This window comes from Mirounga angustirostris, unplaced genomic scaffold (genome assembly GCF_029215605.1).
Source record: "Mirounga angustirostris isolate CCGP_5_RB_7025 unplaced genomic scaffold, mMirAng1.0.hap1 SCAF_10, whole genome shotgun sequence".
NCBI lineage: Eukaryota > Metazoa > Chordata > Mammalia > Carnivora > Phocidae > Mirounga > Mirounga angustirostris.
Window position 1 is genome coordinate 137,186,648 of NW_026991718.1, and position 17,253 is coordinate 137,203,900.

The 17,253-nt window shown below is 63.0% G+C and overlaps 1 protein-coding gene across 1 annotated transcript; it reads right to left on the bottom strand.

Annotated features, from left to right (window-relative positions):
- Positions 1 to 854: 854 nt before the first annotated feature.
- Positions 855 to 11,339, bottom strand: GATA5 (GATA binding protein 5). The gene is made up of 6 exons (XM_045883904.2): positions 10,779 to 11,339; positions 9,494 to 9,669; positions 3,466 to 3,591; positions 2,995 to 3,082; positions 2,571 to 2,695; positions 855 to 2,222 (listed from the first exon to the last, which is right to left on the bottom strand). The coding sequence occupies exons 1-6, from the start codon at positions 11,320 to 11,322 to the stop codon at positions 2,067 to 2,069; spliced, it is 1,215 nt and encodes a 404-aa protein (XP_045739860.1). The 5' UTR covers positions 11,323 to 11,339; the 3' UTR covers positions 855 to 2,066.
- Between the last annotated feature and the right edge of the window lie 5,914 nt (positions 11,340 to 17,253).

Here is a 17,253-nt window from a genome sequence, read left to right on the forward strand (position 1 = left end):
ACCCTGCAGGTGTGACTCCGTTCCCACTTCTCCTGCCCAGCCTGTTTCCTGAAAGTGCTGTGACTCGTTAGACAGACTGCACCCCGGGGGTCTTCCTCTGTAGCCTGGCCCTGGCCACAGGGCTCCCAACGTGGCTCTGCAGGGACCCTGGGCGCTGGGCTCCATGCAGGCTCCCAGGCCCTGAGAGTCTGCGTTTAACGGGCCCATCGGGTCACCAGATCTGGGCGGCCCTGCTGAAGCCCTCCGTGTAGCGGGGTGGGTATCCTGACTCACAGATGGGGGCCGAGGCACCAAGGCTACTGACTTTCTGTGGACATTCGGAAGATGAGAGGTGGCAGCACCCGGCCTGCCTGGGTGCCTGACTCATGCGTGTCCCTGTGTCCCCCGGGCTCATCCCAACACTGCCTGTCTGCCTGCTGACCTGCAGGGAGGAGCACGAGACCTACATGGGGACACGGGCTCCCAGTGCCCCAAACCTCATCTTGGTCCCTGTCCCCTCCTCGCCAGCCAGCGCGGCCATATGAGGCAGGGCAGCGCCTCAAACTCCAGTCCACCTGACCCGGGAGCGAGGACTTCTCCACATGTGGCCCCCCAGGCTGACCCCGTGTCCCTCCCCCATGCGGACAGGCGACCTCGAAGGCACTGTGCTTAAGGGTCTCCTGGCCAACTTGGGAGTGGCCAGCGAGGTCCAGCAGACCAACGCGTGGAGACAAGTTTCTGAACGGACAGACAGCCTGAGTGAGCACCAGACCTGGAGTTGACCTGGCGGGCAGGGACCAGGCTGGAAAACTCCACAGGCATTTGGGAAAAGGAAATGCAAAATCAACGTCTTTATTTTACATTTTTCTTACGGCATCATTTGTCTTTGATAAAAAGAAGAAATAGACAAGATCAGGTGTAAGCTGCGCAGCTTGAACTCGAGGTGCCAGCTCAGGATGGGCGGACGGTCCGGAAGCTGGCGCCGGGGGACCACGGTTCTTCAGTGTGAAAGACGAGCCGTAGCCAGGGTGGCACACGCGGGCGCCCACAGCTGGCTCACTGGCGAGAGGCAGCCACTGAACAGAAGCCAGGCTGTGGCCCTTGGGCACGGTGCGCCCCGCTCCCTCCCTTCCTTACCGCCTCCCCGCCACCAAGCTAGTGGTAGTCATCCTGCTCCCTTGGGCAGCGCTGTCTCTAGCCAGTGCGACCCGCTAACTTATCACCCCACTCCGTGAGGGGAGGGCTTCCACGGGGGCAACAAACTAAGCTGGGCTGACCCCAGGTGAGCCAGGACATGTGGTCACCCCACCCCTGGCCCTGACAGTGCCTCTGGGGTCAGCACGGGGCCCCAGGTCCTTTACTCTGCCTGCCAGAAACGGTCACAATACACAGATTCAGTCAGAATGAGGACTCTTACTGCCCTCTCTGGGAAAACCATCCAAATAAATATACAAGTAGATGATGACTAGGGTGTGAGCGGCTTGCCCTTGGGGTGGCATCCTGGTACAGTGCACAACCTGCACATCTGTCCCTGGCAGTCCCTCACTCATGGGAGGGGAAGTTCTCCGTGCCTTGGCTCTATCCATCAGATGCGAGAAAGGGACAGATCCTGAGGCTTGAGGAGGTCCCACGTCCGGCTACTCCCCTCATTCATGTTGCTGGCCTGCCTCGGCCATTTCGTTTGTGATCCTGGTTTTATGACAGGAAGTTAGGGTTTTTTTTTCCAGCTTCTGCAACATGTAAACATGGCAATGGCAAATGTTGACAAGAGAACTCAAGTTGGCGGTGGGTGCTCCAGGTCAGCCTTGGCTGGAGTGGCCTGGTCAGAGCCTGGCACAGCATTTGGGGGAGTCTCCTGCTGTCTGCGGTGGGGGCTCAGGCTCTTCTCATTAGCCTTCTTCCTGCTCTGGGGCCTGACCGCTGTGTGTACAGAGGCCTCCTCCTGCCCATGGTGAGGGATGCCCAGTGCCTCGAGGTCCCTCGAAGTCCCACTGGCTGGTCTCTTCTGGTGGGTGGGCCTGGTGGTCTCTCTCTGCTGGGCTGGAGCCGAACAGGCAGTGAGAGGGGTCTGGTGGGTGCCTGAGGACCTAGGCCAAGGCCAGTGCACACCAGGCCTCCTGGCGCAGGGTCCTGCCGAGGCCAGCCTGGGGGCCCAGGGCTGTGGAGGGGAAGGCAAAGTCCTCGGGCTCGAATTTGAACTCCACGTGGCTGGGGGCCAGGGGGTCATCCGCCTGGCCGGAGGTCTGCAGGGAGAGCATTGGGATGCATTGGAATGCAAGAATGGCCAGTTGGCCTCGCTTGGGGTAAGGAGACCTCAGGACCAGGCCATTTGCCTTAAGGGGCTTCCTCAGGCCCTGGAACTGTGGGGGACTCCTTGAGATCGGCAGGATGACACATGTGGGACTCAAAGCCCGGCGTCTGCCACAGGTCAGCTGCTGGTACCAATGACCACCTGTGTGCCCAGCTCTGAGCTCCTGGGAGAGGCCCTTGGGGGCCGTGATGGGGGTCTGACCTGGTCGGGGAGTCGGGGTTCCCTGAGGAGGCACCCGGGAGCCAGCTCTGGGCACCCCACTCCGCCCTACCTCCCTTACCTGGGAGGTGACGCTGGACCCGGGGCATGAAGGTGATGCCAGGCTTGGTTTGGGTTTCAAAGTAGCCGCTGGGCTCTCAGGGTCCGGGACGGAGGGCGGCGAGGCTGTGCTGTTCCCTGAACATCCTGGAAGGTGGGGCATTTACTGAAGCCGTCAGATCGAGCTGCACCGGTCACTTAATGGGAGGGCCTGGGTGTGGCATCCTCAGCCTGCCCTCCTGCCCCTCACCACCCGCCGCCCCCCCCCCCGAGACCAGACAAGACCAGGGCAGAATCAGGGGTATTTGCACTTCAGGAGGACAATGCTTGAGCCAAACATGTAACTGTCTAATGGTGGAATTTGAGACACTCGAAGTGACTCCGCGGGGCAAGGGCTGGGCATTGGGCTCCCTCCCGGAATCCCGACGGGCCCTGGCCCCACGCACCTGAGGAGCTCTTGGTCTTCACAATGTTCTTGGGTTTCCGTTTCCGTGTCTGGATACTTTCCTTCTTCATTGCCAGGGGCCGTGGCACCTGGCAGGGGCAGGCAGGGGTGGGCAGGGGCGGGTGGCTGGTCCCGTCCCTGCTCACCCCTGGGCCCCTTGCATGGCCACGTGCCCTAATGTCAGCCCCGCGGAGCCGGCCCCTCCAGGAGCCCAGCGTGTCCTCAGAGCCCCGTTTGGGGAGCTGCTGGCCCTGGCATGGCCCCTTCCTCCAGGAAGCTGTAGGGGCCGGGAGGTCGTCGGGGGCAGACAGCACACCAGGGGGCCTAGCCCCTGTCCCAGGCTGAGCCTCAGTGGGCCCGCCAGTACCTGGCAGTCCGTGGGGGCCACGCGGGAAACACACCGCCCCCCCTGCCCCCCGCCCCTCCCGCCCCGCCCTGCGCCCCGCCCCGCGCCCCGCCCACGCCCGCTCACCCCGTGCAGCTTCATGTAGAGCCCACAGGCGTTGCACACTGGCTCGCCGTCCGCGTTGCGCCGCCACAGCGTGGTGGTGGTCGTGTGGCAGTTGGTGCAGCAGAGACCGGCGCGGCGGGACGAGGACTGTGGATGGGGGCGGGGAGGCCGGCGTGAGCGGGGCGGGGGGGTGCCCTGGGCTCCACCACCCGGAGGGGCTGCGAGCGGGACTCAGGACTGACCGGCAGCCAGGCCCGGGACCACGCGAGGCCGGCGAGAAGGTGTTCGGGGCACTGAGGTCGCGAGGTCTGCCCCTGACAGGGACCGCCTGCATTCCCTGAAGCTGTGACTCCACGCACCTCGAACCCTGGGACGGGTCACTTCACCTATCTGGGCCTCAGTTTCCCCCCCAGTAAAGAGCGGGTGAGAACAGACCCACCTGTCGTGGGGTCAGGACCCCATGAAGAACCTAACACAAAAAGGCAACTGCTTTTCTGTTGCTCTCTCTTTCACGGCCAATGCTGGGCCTTCACCCCAGGCTGCTAAGATGGAGCAGAACCCCGTGGGGCCACAGGGTCCCCCCCTGGAGCTTGGGCCCCAGGGTAAGCATGCAGGGCACCTGCCTTCCAAGACAGGATCTAGCGCACGTGCTCAGCTCAACCACTCTCGGGCGGGCGGCGGGCTGACCCACCCGCACCTCCCTCGTACTGCTCACTGTGTCGCATGTCAGAGCAAGACTGGACCCATCCAGAACCTTCGTGAGGCCCTGACATTCCAGAGGCCTACCTCCTTCCCACATCTCCCTGCAGGACTGACCCCCAATTCTGCAGGTCTCATATGACCAGGGACCCCAAACCTCTCTGCACTTGGGGGCCTGGCAAGGCCCAGACAGCACCAACCCCAGGGATCCTGAGAGAGTGGGTCATTTGGGGCTCAGGAATCTGAACCTAACAAGGCCTGGGAAGGGGCTCTGCCAAGCTGGTGGGCTGGGGTGGGCCTGACACAGGGGATCTCCTACCTGCTCAGGATTCTGTGAGCTGCCAGAGCCCAGCCCACCCCCCGTCCTGGCCCTCAGGTGCCCGTGAACCTGCTCAACCCTTCCCCCCACTTGCTCTGAGCCCCCGGTCCAAGTCCCTGGCTGCCCACCGGACCACAGCGATGTGATGCAGGGTCTCTGACCCGTTCTCCCCATGGCACCGGCGTCAGACCGGGCCACATCCGATCCGGTGTTTCAGTGGCACCCTGGGGCACCAGGCCAGAAGCCCATGAGAACCCCGTATCAAAATCATCCACTGGATGTGTTCTGCAGGATGGAGCCGGGGGGCAATCAAAAGTGAGGGGGCCGAATACAACCACAAAAGGAGTGTGTCCTCGGTTACGAGTGGCAGACAAGGGACCGGGCTCAGCTTTCCCATCTTTCAACCGTCTCTAGGACCCTTCCTTCTGCAGTGGCTGAGCATGGCAGGCCTTGCCAACCATCTCCTGCACACCCCTCTCCCCCAGGCTGTGGTCAGCTGGTGGAGGGTACAGGCCTGCTCCTGGGAATGGCCCGGGAGGGAGAGCGGGAGCTGGTCTCAAGCCCTCTGCCCAGCCATCCCCAAGAAAACTCAAGACATGAAAATACCTCCTTGCCCTCCCCACCTGGAAGGTGTGGAGGCTGCCATAGGTTACAGAGAATTCTGCGCTATTTAATGAAAGGCTTGGCCTCCAGTCTCCAGCCAAGACTCTGCCCCAGGCTCTGGGACAAAAGGGCCAAAAGGCAAGGAAGGGACAGGCCTTTGAGACTCCAGAGGAAGACTGGGCCAAGTCTCCGGCCCGGGTGGGGGAAACCTCATCCTGATGTCCAGCCTCCCAGGGATCTCTGGCGGTCTTCCTGGGGGCACCTGGGGCTGGACTCATGTGCGAGCTAGAGTGGACGAAGCTGGCTCCCAGCTGAGGCCCCAGCAGAACCGGAAGGGAAAGGTGGCTGCAGCCCCGGCCAGACGGTGGAGTGTGCTTAGAGGCAGGAGCCTGGACCCGGAGTCAACCAGGGTCCCCAGCCTGACCCTGCCTAGAAAGCAGCTGCTTTTACCGAACACTATTTGAGTGTCCTCTCCCTGTCCTGTCCCCCTCCCTGCGCTGTCCCTCTCTCCCATCTGTCTCTGGGGTGCCAGGAGCTATGCCCACGGGGGGTGGTGCCCCCTGTCCTCGTGAGGTGGGGTCCCTGCCGCCCACAATCCATCCACCTTCCTAAAGCGGGAGGAGGCCCGGGGACCTGCCCTAGGCCCCAGGATGCGCCGCTAGATGTGAACTTCGGACAAGCAACAGGTACTCTGAACAAGTGTGCCGCCAGGCAATATTTGGGACATAGTTACAGTCAAATGCTAGTTGCTGTTTATCTGAAATTCCCATTTAATTGAGCGGTATTTTATCTGGCACCTCCTGCTGCGCCTTCGCTCTCCCCTTCCAGCTGGGACCCTCAGGCACTTCTACCAATCTCAACTCCCTTAGAGCTCATACTGCCATCCCACCTTCCAGAAAAACCGCACCACTGTTGAAAGATGGGACTGCCACGCCTCTCGCCTCCTTGGGCCATCAGCCCCTTCTCACTAAGTCCTTCCCGCGGGAAACTCGAGTGGCTGGGGCGCAAACATGCCCGCGCGAGCCTTGAACCCAGGCTCGTTTTCGGTGGCACTCGCGAGCGCACACTCAGGCTCGCCCCCCACAAACGTCCCCCACAATTCCCGTGCGTCTCAGACGGGGACCCACGGGCACGCAGCGCCCGAGACACAGGCGTGGAGGCAAAGGTGGGGCCCGCGCCGTGTGTGCGTGTGGAAAGCAGCCCCAGGAGCTCGTGGACGTCACTCTGTACCCTGCGAGCGTGAGGGAAAAATCGGGAACCCGGATTAGGAGTGAATTGCTTTTCAGTGGACATAAATAAAAATTAAGAAAATGGAAAACAATTTCAAAGTCTTTGCTCATTCATATTTTCCTCTTCTCTCATCAGGCTGAGCGGGACAGATGGGACACGGAGGCCAGAGGCGCCGGGCGGGCAGAGCCGCCTCCCTCAGCTGAGCACATGTCAGGGACGTGTCCCCGGTGCTGTCCCTCCCCGCCTGTCCTTCCCCGCCGCCTGGACAAGCAGCCCAGCCTGGCCACTCTCAGGGCCTCCTCACGGCCAGGCCTCTTCTGGCTGAGTTTTGTTTTTCCTTTTTGGTCTGTTCTTTTCAAAAGAAGTTAAGCTTCAAAGCCTGCCCCTGCAGCAGAGCTGCCCTGAGCTCTAGGCCCTGCAAGCACCCGGATCCGAGTGAAGAATTCAGGGCGGTGGGCAGTGCGGAGCCAGGGGCGGGGCCGTCCGAGAGCAGAGGAGCAGGGGGCTGGCGCTGCGCGGCTTGCAGGGCTGAGGCGAGCGCGCACAGGGACAAACACTTTGGAAAGTAAGTACCTCGGCTCCCAAAAAGCACCAGAAAATGGCCTGATTTGAGCAGGTCCTCCCAGGCTCTTGGAAAAGGATACGTGGTGGACACTTAACCTGATACCGCGCGTGTCCCCTGCTGTTCAAGGGCAAACCTGCCAGGGCGAGTCTGTGAGGCGGGCCGTGCAGGAAGGAAAACCCAGCGTCCTCGTCAAGGTCCGGATTCGCTTGGTGAAGGCTGCCGGGCCCCCCGCGGCACTGGCCACTTCCCGAGCATCCCCTGGCCTTGGCCGTGGGGCTCGGACGTGCGGGGGGTGGGTGTGAGGGGCTCTAGAGCACCTGGTTACGCATGCACGGACGCAGCAGTCTGCAGAACCACCACTAACCTACTCGTCCACACTGACAGAAGCCTCAGGTCAACGGCTCTAGCCTGGGACGAAGGATGCACGTGGGATGCAAAGGGCAGAACGGATATGAGCTCCTGCTGGGAGGGGGACGCGTGCCTATTACTGATGAGCTTCTAGAACTTTCTTAGTCATTTAAAAGGACGTTAGGACAGTTGTCTCCCAGGGCATCAGTTCCGGCCACACGTGAGGGAGAGTGAGGCACTGCTGGGGGCAGGTCTGGGGCCACTGGCCAGTCCCCCCATGGCTGGGAGCCCTGTGGGCCGGGCTCTGGTCCCAGCACTCTCTGAGAACCTCCGAGTTTCCGCATGAGCCTGGCCCTGCCGGGACCAGCCACGGGGAAGCGGTGGGGCCACCCTCCCTGAGTGCCAGGCAGGAACCCAGAAAAAGTCAGAGGAAACCCTCACAGGACAGCTCAAGGACAGACGGGAGAAGGACGGCTACGTGAACACCCCCCTGGATCCCAGCCCTGCTTGGCATATACTTCCTAGGCATGTTCCGCGCTCAGATCTGCCTGGGCCTGGACACAGGGGTGACCGGGCTGTGCACCCTCTGAGGCCTGCCGCCTTGGGGGAGATAGGCGGGCACAAAGGGATTCTTCACCCCAGGAAGCTTCCTTAAAGCTCAATATTCTTTGTCCCCCAGACCAGGAAGCGCAGACCTCACCAGGCCAGATGCCATGTCCTCAGCCAGTCCACAGAGCTGGCCAAGGCCTACCTAAGTGTCCTGCCTCATTTAATCTTTACAACACAGCAGGGGGACAGTGTGTGCAGGGGCCACGGGGCCAGGAGACCCAGGACAGGGCCAGCAGGCTCCTGGTGAGCACGAGGCAGACAGTCCTGCTCAGAACCCAGGGCCCACTGTGTGCCCTCCGAGCGTCTCTGAGCCCTGGGGGTCATCATCTGGCTGTTGTGAAGGTAAATGCCTCAATGCCTCGATGGTGGCCTGTCTGCTTGCCCCCCAGCTCAGGGATTTCTGCTGGGAGGTGAGCCCTGTGCAAGGTGGGGGGCAAAGGCAGGGAGGCCCCTCACCTTTTCTTGTTTACCAGTGTGTCCGCATGGGGAAGAGTGGTTGGAGCAGGGAGGGGCTGCCGTCCCCCAGGACCCTCCTGCTGCTAGCCTCAGTTTCCCTCTCAGTGAGGGCCACATCAGACGCCAAGCCGCTGTGGCACATGTCGGGGTGGGGGGTGTGATCACAGGGACAGAGATGAAAGTGAGGGGGTGATATGGATTCTGAGGTATCCCCCCTTCCAGGAGGCACAGCGTGGGTGGAGGGAAACTGGGGGGCCTGCAGAGCCCCAAACACCAGGCTAGATCAGGGGAGAAGAACAGTGGTTTCCCCCAAACTGCCTGAGTCAGTCCTGCTTCCTGCCTGCCTGGTCTGGGGCCTTGGAGGGTCGGGGGCTCCCACAGCCCAGTAAAGGTGGGCTCCTGAGAACCATGCAGCCCGGGACTGGGGGCGGGGGGAACCAGCCCTCCACCCCACCCCCACTGGTCCCAGGCACCAGAACCGGCCAGAACCAGCTGACTGGCCCCGACAGGGCTCCTGCCAGCATTAGACCAGAAGGGAGGCACCCCCAGACACAGCGATGCCCAGACCGTGGACCCTGGAGCCACTAGGGCCTCCTTAACTTTAGACAGCTTGCAAACAAAGGCAGCCCCCTCCACTTAAACTCCTTGAACATCCAAGTTTGCCTGTGGGATGGTGTAGGAGCTTCTGGGGACTCTGCCCTGCTCGGGGCAAAAGTCGAGTTCCCAGTCCTCCACTCTGCACCAGCCACACACTAGAAAAAACCAAAAGTGAAAACAAGTTTTGTGCCTTGAGCAACCATAGACCCGGTCTCAGTCCCAGCCGCCTGGTGTCGGGTGGAAAGTGCTCCCCAAGAGGCAGGGCCCCAAAGCCCCCTTCTGTGTAGGATTTCAAAGTCCTCCAACAGAGCCAGCCCCACCCAGCAGCCACCCTCCCCGCCAGCCCCATGCCTGGGCCAAGCCACCCTGTGCCCCTGCCACCCCGGGAGCCCCAGGGCTGAGCCTCAGCAGGCTGGCTGCGACCCGGGGCGTGCAACCTTAAGTTCAGGGGCCCCTCGGTTCCTTTCTGTGGAGCAGCGGGGCAGGTCCTGCCCTGGGGCCTGGGCCTCCCCGCTCCCCGCTGTCGGAGCAGCCGGCTGCCCCCTGTTCCTCACCTCCCGGCCCGGCCCTGCCGCCCCGCCCGGGGCTGCCTGCGCGGCGACTCGGCCGGGCCGCGCACTCACCAGGCGCTTCTGCGGGCGCACGAGTGGCCGGTTGACGCCATTCATCTTGTGGTAGAGGCCACAAGCGTTGCACAGGTAGTGGCCGGTCCCGTCGCGACGCCACAGGGGAGTGGACAGGGCCCCACAGTTGACGCACTCGCGACCCTCGCCGGGGAGCTCTTCCAAGAAGTCCGACACTGCGGGGACAGGCAGCTCGTGGGCCGAGGCTCCCGCTTCCCCCGAACCCACAGCGTCCGCTGCATTTGCCTTGTTTTGTGTGCACCTTGACTTTATTTTATTTTAAATCTTAACTTTACGCACAACAAAGTTGGTGGCAGATTAAAAAAAAACTGGTTACGGTTGCCTTTGTAGGGTGGGGGAAGGTTAATAAATCAAACCTCCGGGTGCACAGCAGGGAACCGGGTGGAACTTCCCTCCCCTGGGGAGGCAGGATCCTCAGCATTGGCAGAGGGAGGCGGCCGAAGGGCCTTGTTCTCGGCAACACGGGACATTGACAAGGGGCCGAGTGGATGGGGACGTCCCACAGGTGTTGTCAGCTGCGCTGTGGGGGTGACCACGATCATCGCCAGAACAACAGCGCGGTGGGGCCTCACCGCCCACTTGGGGACCCACGCGGGGGGGATGGCAGAGACACTGGGCCAGGCACCCTATGGGGGCGGGGTGGGAATCGATCATCGTGGGGCTGCCCTGGGCTCCCGCGGAGGGGACCCCGCTTCCTGCACGGGGGAGCCAGCAGGGCCCAGAGGCTGCTGGAGAGCGGGCCAGCGAGGCCTGCTCCAGCGGCGGGGTAGGACCTGGTCCCCACAGGCAGCAAACGCAGGCCAGGCATGGCCGCAGGGGTGAGAAAGTGTCTGGGTGCGGGCTCCTCACAAATCTCTGCCTTCCAGACCCAGAATCCGATTATCCAAATTTATACCCCAGGGGGAGCAATTGAAACCAGGTCACAAATTAGAATACGTAAACATTCTAGAACAGAGATGAATGTGGCGGCTTACTTAAATAATCCAGTATTTTGAATTTTATAAAAATCACTTCCAAAACTTTCCGTAAGAGCATTTATGAGGTCGGCTCTAAATCGGCACATCCAGAATGTGGGGCTCAGATGAGTGAAAGGTAAGAACGCTTTCTTACTAACTGTAAAAAAGTTCAGGACCCGCGTTTTTCATCCCAAGGAGGGTGAGCTTGTGGCAGACATCTATTCTGCCCTGGGTTTACTTGGCCGGGAAGCATTCGTAGCGTGCGGGTTTGCACCCTGGTAGCACCAGCACCCCAGTCTCGCACTCACCGAAGGTGGTTCTGCGGCCGGGGAAGCCAGCCGGGTGGCTCTGTAGGCCGTGCAGGACGCTGCCGTCGAAGGGTCCGGAGGTCCAGGACGGGGCCACGTCGGTGCTCACGTAGGCCGGGTAGGCGGTGGGGTACGGCGCGCTCACTGGCCGGCGGAGCGGGGCCGGGTACTGCTCGCGGGCCAGCAGCGCGCCCTGGTAGGCGCCAGCGTCCGGGGTCCCTGCGCCGCCACCGCCGCCCGGCCCTGGGGGGCTGTGCGGGAAGGGGAAGGCGGTGGGTGCGGCCGGCTGAGCGGCCGGCGGGTGCGGGCTGCCCGAGCCGAAGGCCGACGAGTCTGCTGCCGCCGCCTGCGCCCAGCCGGGGTGCGCGGCCAGCCCCGGGGCCTGCGGTCCCGGCTCACACGCCGGCAGGTAGGGCAGCATGGAGGGGACGCGCGCGGGCGGCACGAACACCGCGGAGCCGGCGCTTGGCGCGTGCAGAAACGCGCCCGAGTCCGCGTAGGCGGCCTGGCCGGGGCTCGGGGCCAGCGCCAGGCTCTGGTACATCTTCCCCCGCGCGGCCTTGACCTGCAGGGGAGAGGGACGGGCGTCGAGTCCGCGGCTGCTGCGCGCCCCGGGCGGCGCCCGCGCTCGTGCCGCGCGCCCCGCTCCCCCGCCGGCCGCGGGGTCAGAACGGCGGGGCGCGGGTGGCCCCGAGCTGGCGCGGGACAGCCCCGGCGCAGCCGCGGCGCCGAGCTCACCTCCTGCACTGCCGGGCCTCCGAGCTTCCCGGGGTGGGCTCGGCAGGGGCCGAGAGGGAGCGGCCGCACGTCCTCGGGGCCTGGGCGCGGGGGCCCCGCCGCGCTGGGAGCGGGAGCCAGGCCGGGCCGGGGCTGTCCCGCGGAGGGCGCGGCGGTCTCGCGGGCCGGCGACCAGAGGGCTGGAGACTGGGAGCCCGGGGCCGCGCCGTGCCGCAGGGAATCCCGGGCGCCCCGCCGCCGCTCCGCGCCGCCCCGGCCGGCCCCGCTGCCCCTCCCTCCCCCCCCCTCTCCTCCCCCCCTCTCCTCCCCTCCCCTCTCCTCCCGCGGGGTCAGCGCTGGGGCTGCGGCCGCTGCGCCACGTGACCCGAGCAGGCCCGGCTCCCGGGCTCGGGGGGAAAGGGGTCGCGACGCGGGGCGCGGGGCGCGGGACACCCAGCGCTCCGTCCTGGCTGAAGCGGGCGGGAGGGAGCTGCCGGTGCTCGGTGGGGCCCCGGGCTAGCTGGGACGTGGAGACGTCCCTAAATTTGTTCCGGGGCTTCGCGGATCCGCACCCCTCCCTCCTCGCCAGCCCGGCTCCACCGAGGCTGGCCCGGTGTCCGGTTGGGCTCCTGCGGACGAGCCAGAGAGCCGGTCAGCCGCGCTCCCGCACACGCGGCGGTGGGGCCCCGTCGTTGGACGCGGGGCCGGCGCCAGGATCCGGCTGCCATGGGGACGCCCAGCTCAGTGTCCCCGGGCTCCACCCGGGTCGACAAGGGCCACCCCATGCGCGAAGTGCAGCCGGAGTCCCACAGTTTCCTCAGTTTCTGACCAAGCAGGGCAATTTCAGGCTCGATCCCAGCGTGGGGGTGGGGGGTGGCAGGGGCTTGGCGCGTTGGTGGGAGCTACCGGGATACCTGGATGCACTCCCTTTGCCCCAGTTCTGCTCCCTGCTCCCCGCCGCCACCCTTAGGTGGGACCTTTCGCCTGACCCTGGCGATGGGGAGCAGAGTGGGGTCACAGGAAGATCTCCTCCAGAAGCCAGAAATGTGGGATGGGTGGGAGGCCACCAACGTCATGGAAGTGCCCTCTGGCACTCCCTGGGTGGACCCCGTGGTGGTAGCACTGCCGCAGAGGGGGCCTCCTGGGGCCTCAACAGGCCCCCAGCCCTCTGAGGGGACAGCCACAGTGGACGCGGGGTGACGCTGGCTGGGCAGGAACAGGGCTTACCAGGCGGCCCTTGGCTGCGGTGCTCAGGGCTGTGAATGTTCCTGTTTATAGCAACAGGCCCTTAGCCCCTCCATGGTGGGCTAGACCCCAGGGACTGTCAGCCTGTGGAGGGTGCAGTGGTCCTTGTACCCCTCTCCCACACTCTCCCGGCTGAAAGCAGGCAGGGATTTGGGGTGCATGTTGAGGCATATGGGGTGAACCTGGCTGGGCTGCCCAGGAAGGACGGTTTTGGAAGGGTGGCAGGAAAGGCTCCCGCTCACACCTTGGTTGGAGATGCCACAGAAGTTTCCAGGGCAGGCCCCGGACTCTGCACAAGCCTTGTCGGGATGCCAGTGGGAAGGGGAGCAAGTGGCCTTCGATACTGCCCCCCACCGCAGTTCCCAGCCCCTCCCCCACACTCCCCCCCTCCAACCACCTGCCAGATGGACTCCTGTGGCACACTACCTTCTGGGATCTGAACCGAGGGGCCCCTCCTTGCCCCCACCCCTCTCTAGACTTCGCCACTGGATGTCTTTCTCTCTTTCAAAGTGGGCCCCCAACAGGTGACCCCATAATACTCAGGGCCCTGGAGACTCTCTGTACCGGGGGACCTTGGCAGCGCTAGAGGACCCCGAAGCGGTTGAACCCGCACAACTCTTCCTGCACTCAGAGCCCCGTTTACTGAGACAGTGGATGTGAAAAAGGAAGCTGCCTCACCACTGGGGGTGAAGAGAGGGGAGACTAGGGAGACCTCACCCCCACCCCCAAAAACAGCAAGCCTGGGATCCGGCCGGGCTGTGGGGGCGGAGCTTGTATTTTGTACCAGGAATAAACTCCAGTCCTGTCCTTGAACGTGAATCCCAGCATCAGTGGGCAATCGGCTTTGTCCTCTGATGTTTCCTCTTAATCCTCCCGTCAATCTTGGGATGTAGATGACATTATTATTCCCGAGTCCCAGAGAGGTTAGCTCACATGCCCAAGGTCACACAGCTAATAATTAAACCAGGTAATTAAAACAAAGGAAGGACGCAAACTATTCAAAAGGGAGGCGATCTCTGGTCGCTTTTTCTGTATTCACAAATCTCTAAAATGGACATGTATTAGTTTTACAATTAAAAGGCTGAGACTCTTCTCCCAGGAGAATATGTGTGTGTGTGTGTGGGGGGGTTGGTGAGGGCTGCAGGAGCTACCTCTAAACCCTGGTCTCCAAGGAGGAAGTTTGCTGCTCAAAGCCTCCTCCGTGCTGGGGACACCACACAGGGTGGTCTGTGGGCATCTGGGGCTGAGCTGCGGTGCGCCTGGGACCACAGCACCCCCCTCCCCAAGAGCTGGGATGTGCGCTCACCACCCCGAGCAGTGGAAGCAGAGGCTGTGGTGGTATCCCCCACCCCGCCAGGCTGCACACCCTGCCAACCCTCACCGGCCTGGGGGGCGGGTGGCCACAGGGTGGGAGGGGGCGCTGGTTGTCTGTGACAGCGTCTGGACATCTTCACAGATCTCTTCTACTTGAACCAAAAAGAAAGGCATCTCAGTCCAAACTGCAAAGCCCAGGTCCTTCCCCACCCCCACCTCTGCTTTGCCCAGCCCCCCCCCACCTCCCAAGATGACTTTCTGATAGTAAAGGACCTGTTCACCCTTCTGTGCCGCTGCCCCTCCTCCGAAGGGAGCCAGGTGTCCCAGTCCGCTAGGACCTCAGTCCCTTTGCTAGCCCACCCAGCCACAAGCCTGCCTCTCCCTTAAGCCTTTGCCCACACTGCTCCCCAACTTGGAAGGCCCTTCCTTTGCCCTCTTCTTTACTTGCTGAACTCCTACACATCCCTCAAGACCCAGCTTGCAAATCCCTTTGTCTGTGGCTTTCCCTGATGAATTGCCCTCTCTCCTCCCTTGTGCCTCATCATGTTTTGTGGTCCATTGGCCGTGTTCCTGCTTTGCCTCCTTAGCAGACACTGAGCCTCTAGGAAAACTTTGGAACCAGCAGGTCAGAGCGTGAATGAGAAGCCGTCAGATCTTCAGGGCTCTGCTTTGCCATCTCAAGGCTGTGTGACCTTAGGTGAATTACTTTTCTCTCTGTACCCCTTCTGCTCTGTAATGTGGGGATGATGGTACCAGTGGGATGAGGTTCCCAGGAGGGTACTCTGTGGGCACTGGGCTGAGGGAAGCCAGGTGAGGGGAGCAGAGCCCCGGGGCCCAGGATCTCAGCTGCAGTCAGTCTGTGCTGCGGGGTCCCTGAGAGCAGGCCCGGGGAGGGGCAGGAAGGAATTTCAGCCCTAGAGGTCAGCTGTGACTGTCCCTGCCGGCCGCCAGGCTTCCCTCTCTGGGGACCTGACCAGGGTGGCTGGCGGGGGGGACCCATCTCTGCTGTGGGACCCCACCCCCGTGCAATAAGAGGTTTGACCATTAAGGCCCTGGTGACCAGGCGGAGAGGAGGGCTGTGAGGAGCTGTGCTCAGGGGCCTTGGGGGAAAAGATCGCCAGAGCCAGGATGGCAGGAGGGGTGGCTGCCTCCTCCCAACCCTGGAGCTCAGGAATTACTAACTCCAACACATCTAGGGACAGAAAAGAAAACAGTCCCCATTGTTTGCGGGGAGAAGGGAGGGTTAGGGCCTCTGAACCTGCTCCCAAGAGGGACCCAGGCCTTGCCTTGCCTTAAGACTGAGGGGCGTGGCCCCCTTCCAGGGATGGCCTCAGGCGGGGTTCCTGCTGTGCTCACACTGACTTGTGGTCCAGGCGGCTGTCTGTCCGCGCAGGGGAGGGGTGCAGTGCCCAGGAAATAGGCCCTGGGGGGAGGGGCTGTGCCCGTCACCCACAGGAGTGGGGTGGAGCTTGGCCTGCACCGCAACCCCCAGGGGCTTGCCCCTCCTGCGAGTGTTGTGGGGGGCGTTAAGGAAAGGAGGCCTGGGGGGACGTGGGGGGGTCGGGAGGGGCCAGGAGCTCAGAGGTCCTCCCCAGTTATTCAGAGAAGCCCCATGTCCCCTGTCCCCAGGGTGGTGAACAGCCAGTTCAAAGCCCTTTCACGGAACTCTACCTCTGAAACTAGTAATACACTGTATGTTAATTAATTGAATTTAAATTAAAAAATAAAGTAATGCACTAGAAAAACAACAACAACAAAATCCAAAGGCCTTTCCCTGCCCTCCGAGTAGGCCCTTCTGCCCAGGCTGCACCCGCGAAAGACTGTGACCCGGACTGTCCCCGGAGCCCCAGAGCTGCCGCTTGGAGGAATGGGGTGGAATCCACCTGGAAGATTCCAGGGTTTCCCCACCACGCACAACTCTGAACCACACAACTCAGCCCTAGGGAGGGGGGTCAGGGAGGATGGGGACCTCGGGGGCAGGGCTGGGAGGGGTGGGGGCAGCCGGGGGCGGATTCAGTGAGGACAGGTAAGGGGACAGCCGTGTTCTCTCCAGCACGCGCTGGAGCTCCAGAGCCCGAGGTGGCCCCAGGCCCGCGCGGACCCCTGGCTTGTGCCCCCTGCGCCCCGAGCTGGGGCTAGGCTTGCTACTGCTGTTGACAGCACCCTGGTGCAGCCTGGGCCTGGAGTGTCCTGTGTTTTAACTCCTCTAGGGCTCTCAGCCATCTGGTGGGTGGGGGGTTCTCACTCCCATTTCATAGATGGGAGAACTGAGGCCTCCACGGAAGGACTTGTCCAAGGCCAGGGCTGAGCAGAGGCGGAGGCGGGATTGGAGCCTGGCTCCTGGAGACTCTGGGCTCCATGGGCTGCCGCCCCACCGGCCCACTTCGGGGCTCCTCCCGTTCCAGGACCCTTGGGCCCGCCCCGCCCTCCAGGCCTCGGCCAGCAGGAGGCTCCGGGCCTTATAAACAGCCTGCACTGTGGATGACCCAGAGGGGCCTCGGGCCGGCTGCCGGGAAAAGGGGAGCGGGAGAGGAAAGCAGTTCGCGGGCCGCCGTATCATTTATGTAACCTAATCTGGTTTCAAAGCCCCTTCCTGACGTCCCTCAGCATTAAACCCGGCAGGCCAGGTCACCAGACAGCCTACTTAGAGAGGGGTCCTCTGGGGAGGTACTTGAGGCTAGTTTATTTTCGGGGAGATGTAATCACCCTCTGAGGGGCTTATCTCTGTTCGGTGGGAGCAGGCGGTGTGACTGCAGCTTTGGCAAATGTCCTGTCACATGATGAGATATTTACGACCGGCTTCCAGGCCGCGGAGCTCCCCCGATAGGCGTGCCCCCAGGGAGGGCGTTCTGGAGCCACGGGGCAGGAGCAGGGACAGGGGGTTGGGCAGGGCCAAGGGTGCCCCGGAGCTGGCCATCGGGCAAGGGTGTCTGGTTCCTCTGGGCCCGAGGCCGCGGAGGATGGGCAGGGGGACGGCTGGCCGGCTCGCAGCCCCTCGCATCTCGGAGGTGTAAATTACTTCAGCATGAGTGACATCACACGCGGTGCCTGGAAACCCAGCTGGGCCGCGGGTAATAAAACAGCCCGACTCCCAGGCCAGCCTCGGGACGGACGGACGGACGGACGGCTGCCCGTCAGATCAGCTGCCAGCCTGACCTTGAACAAAATCGTGTGGTTCCTGGGACCCCTGAGGCTCTGT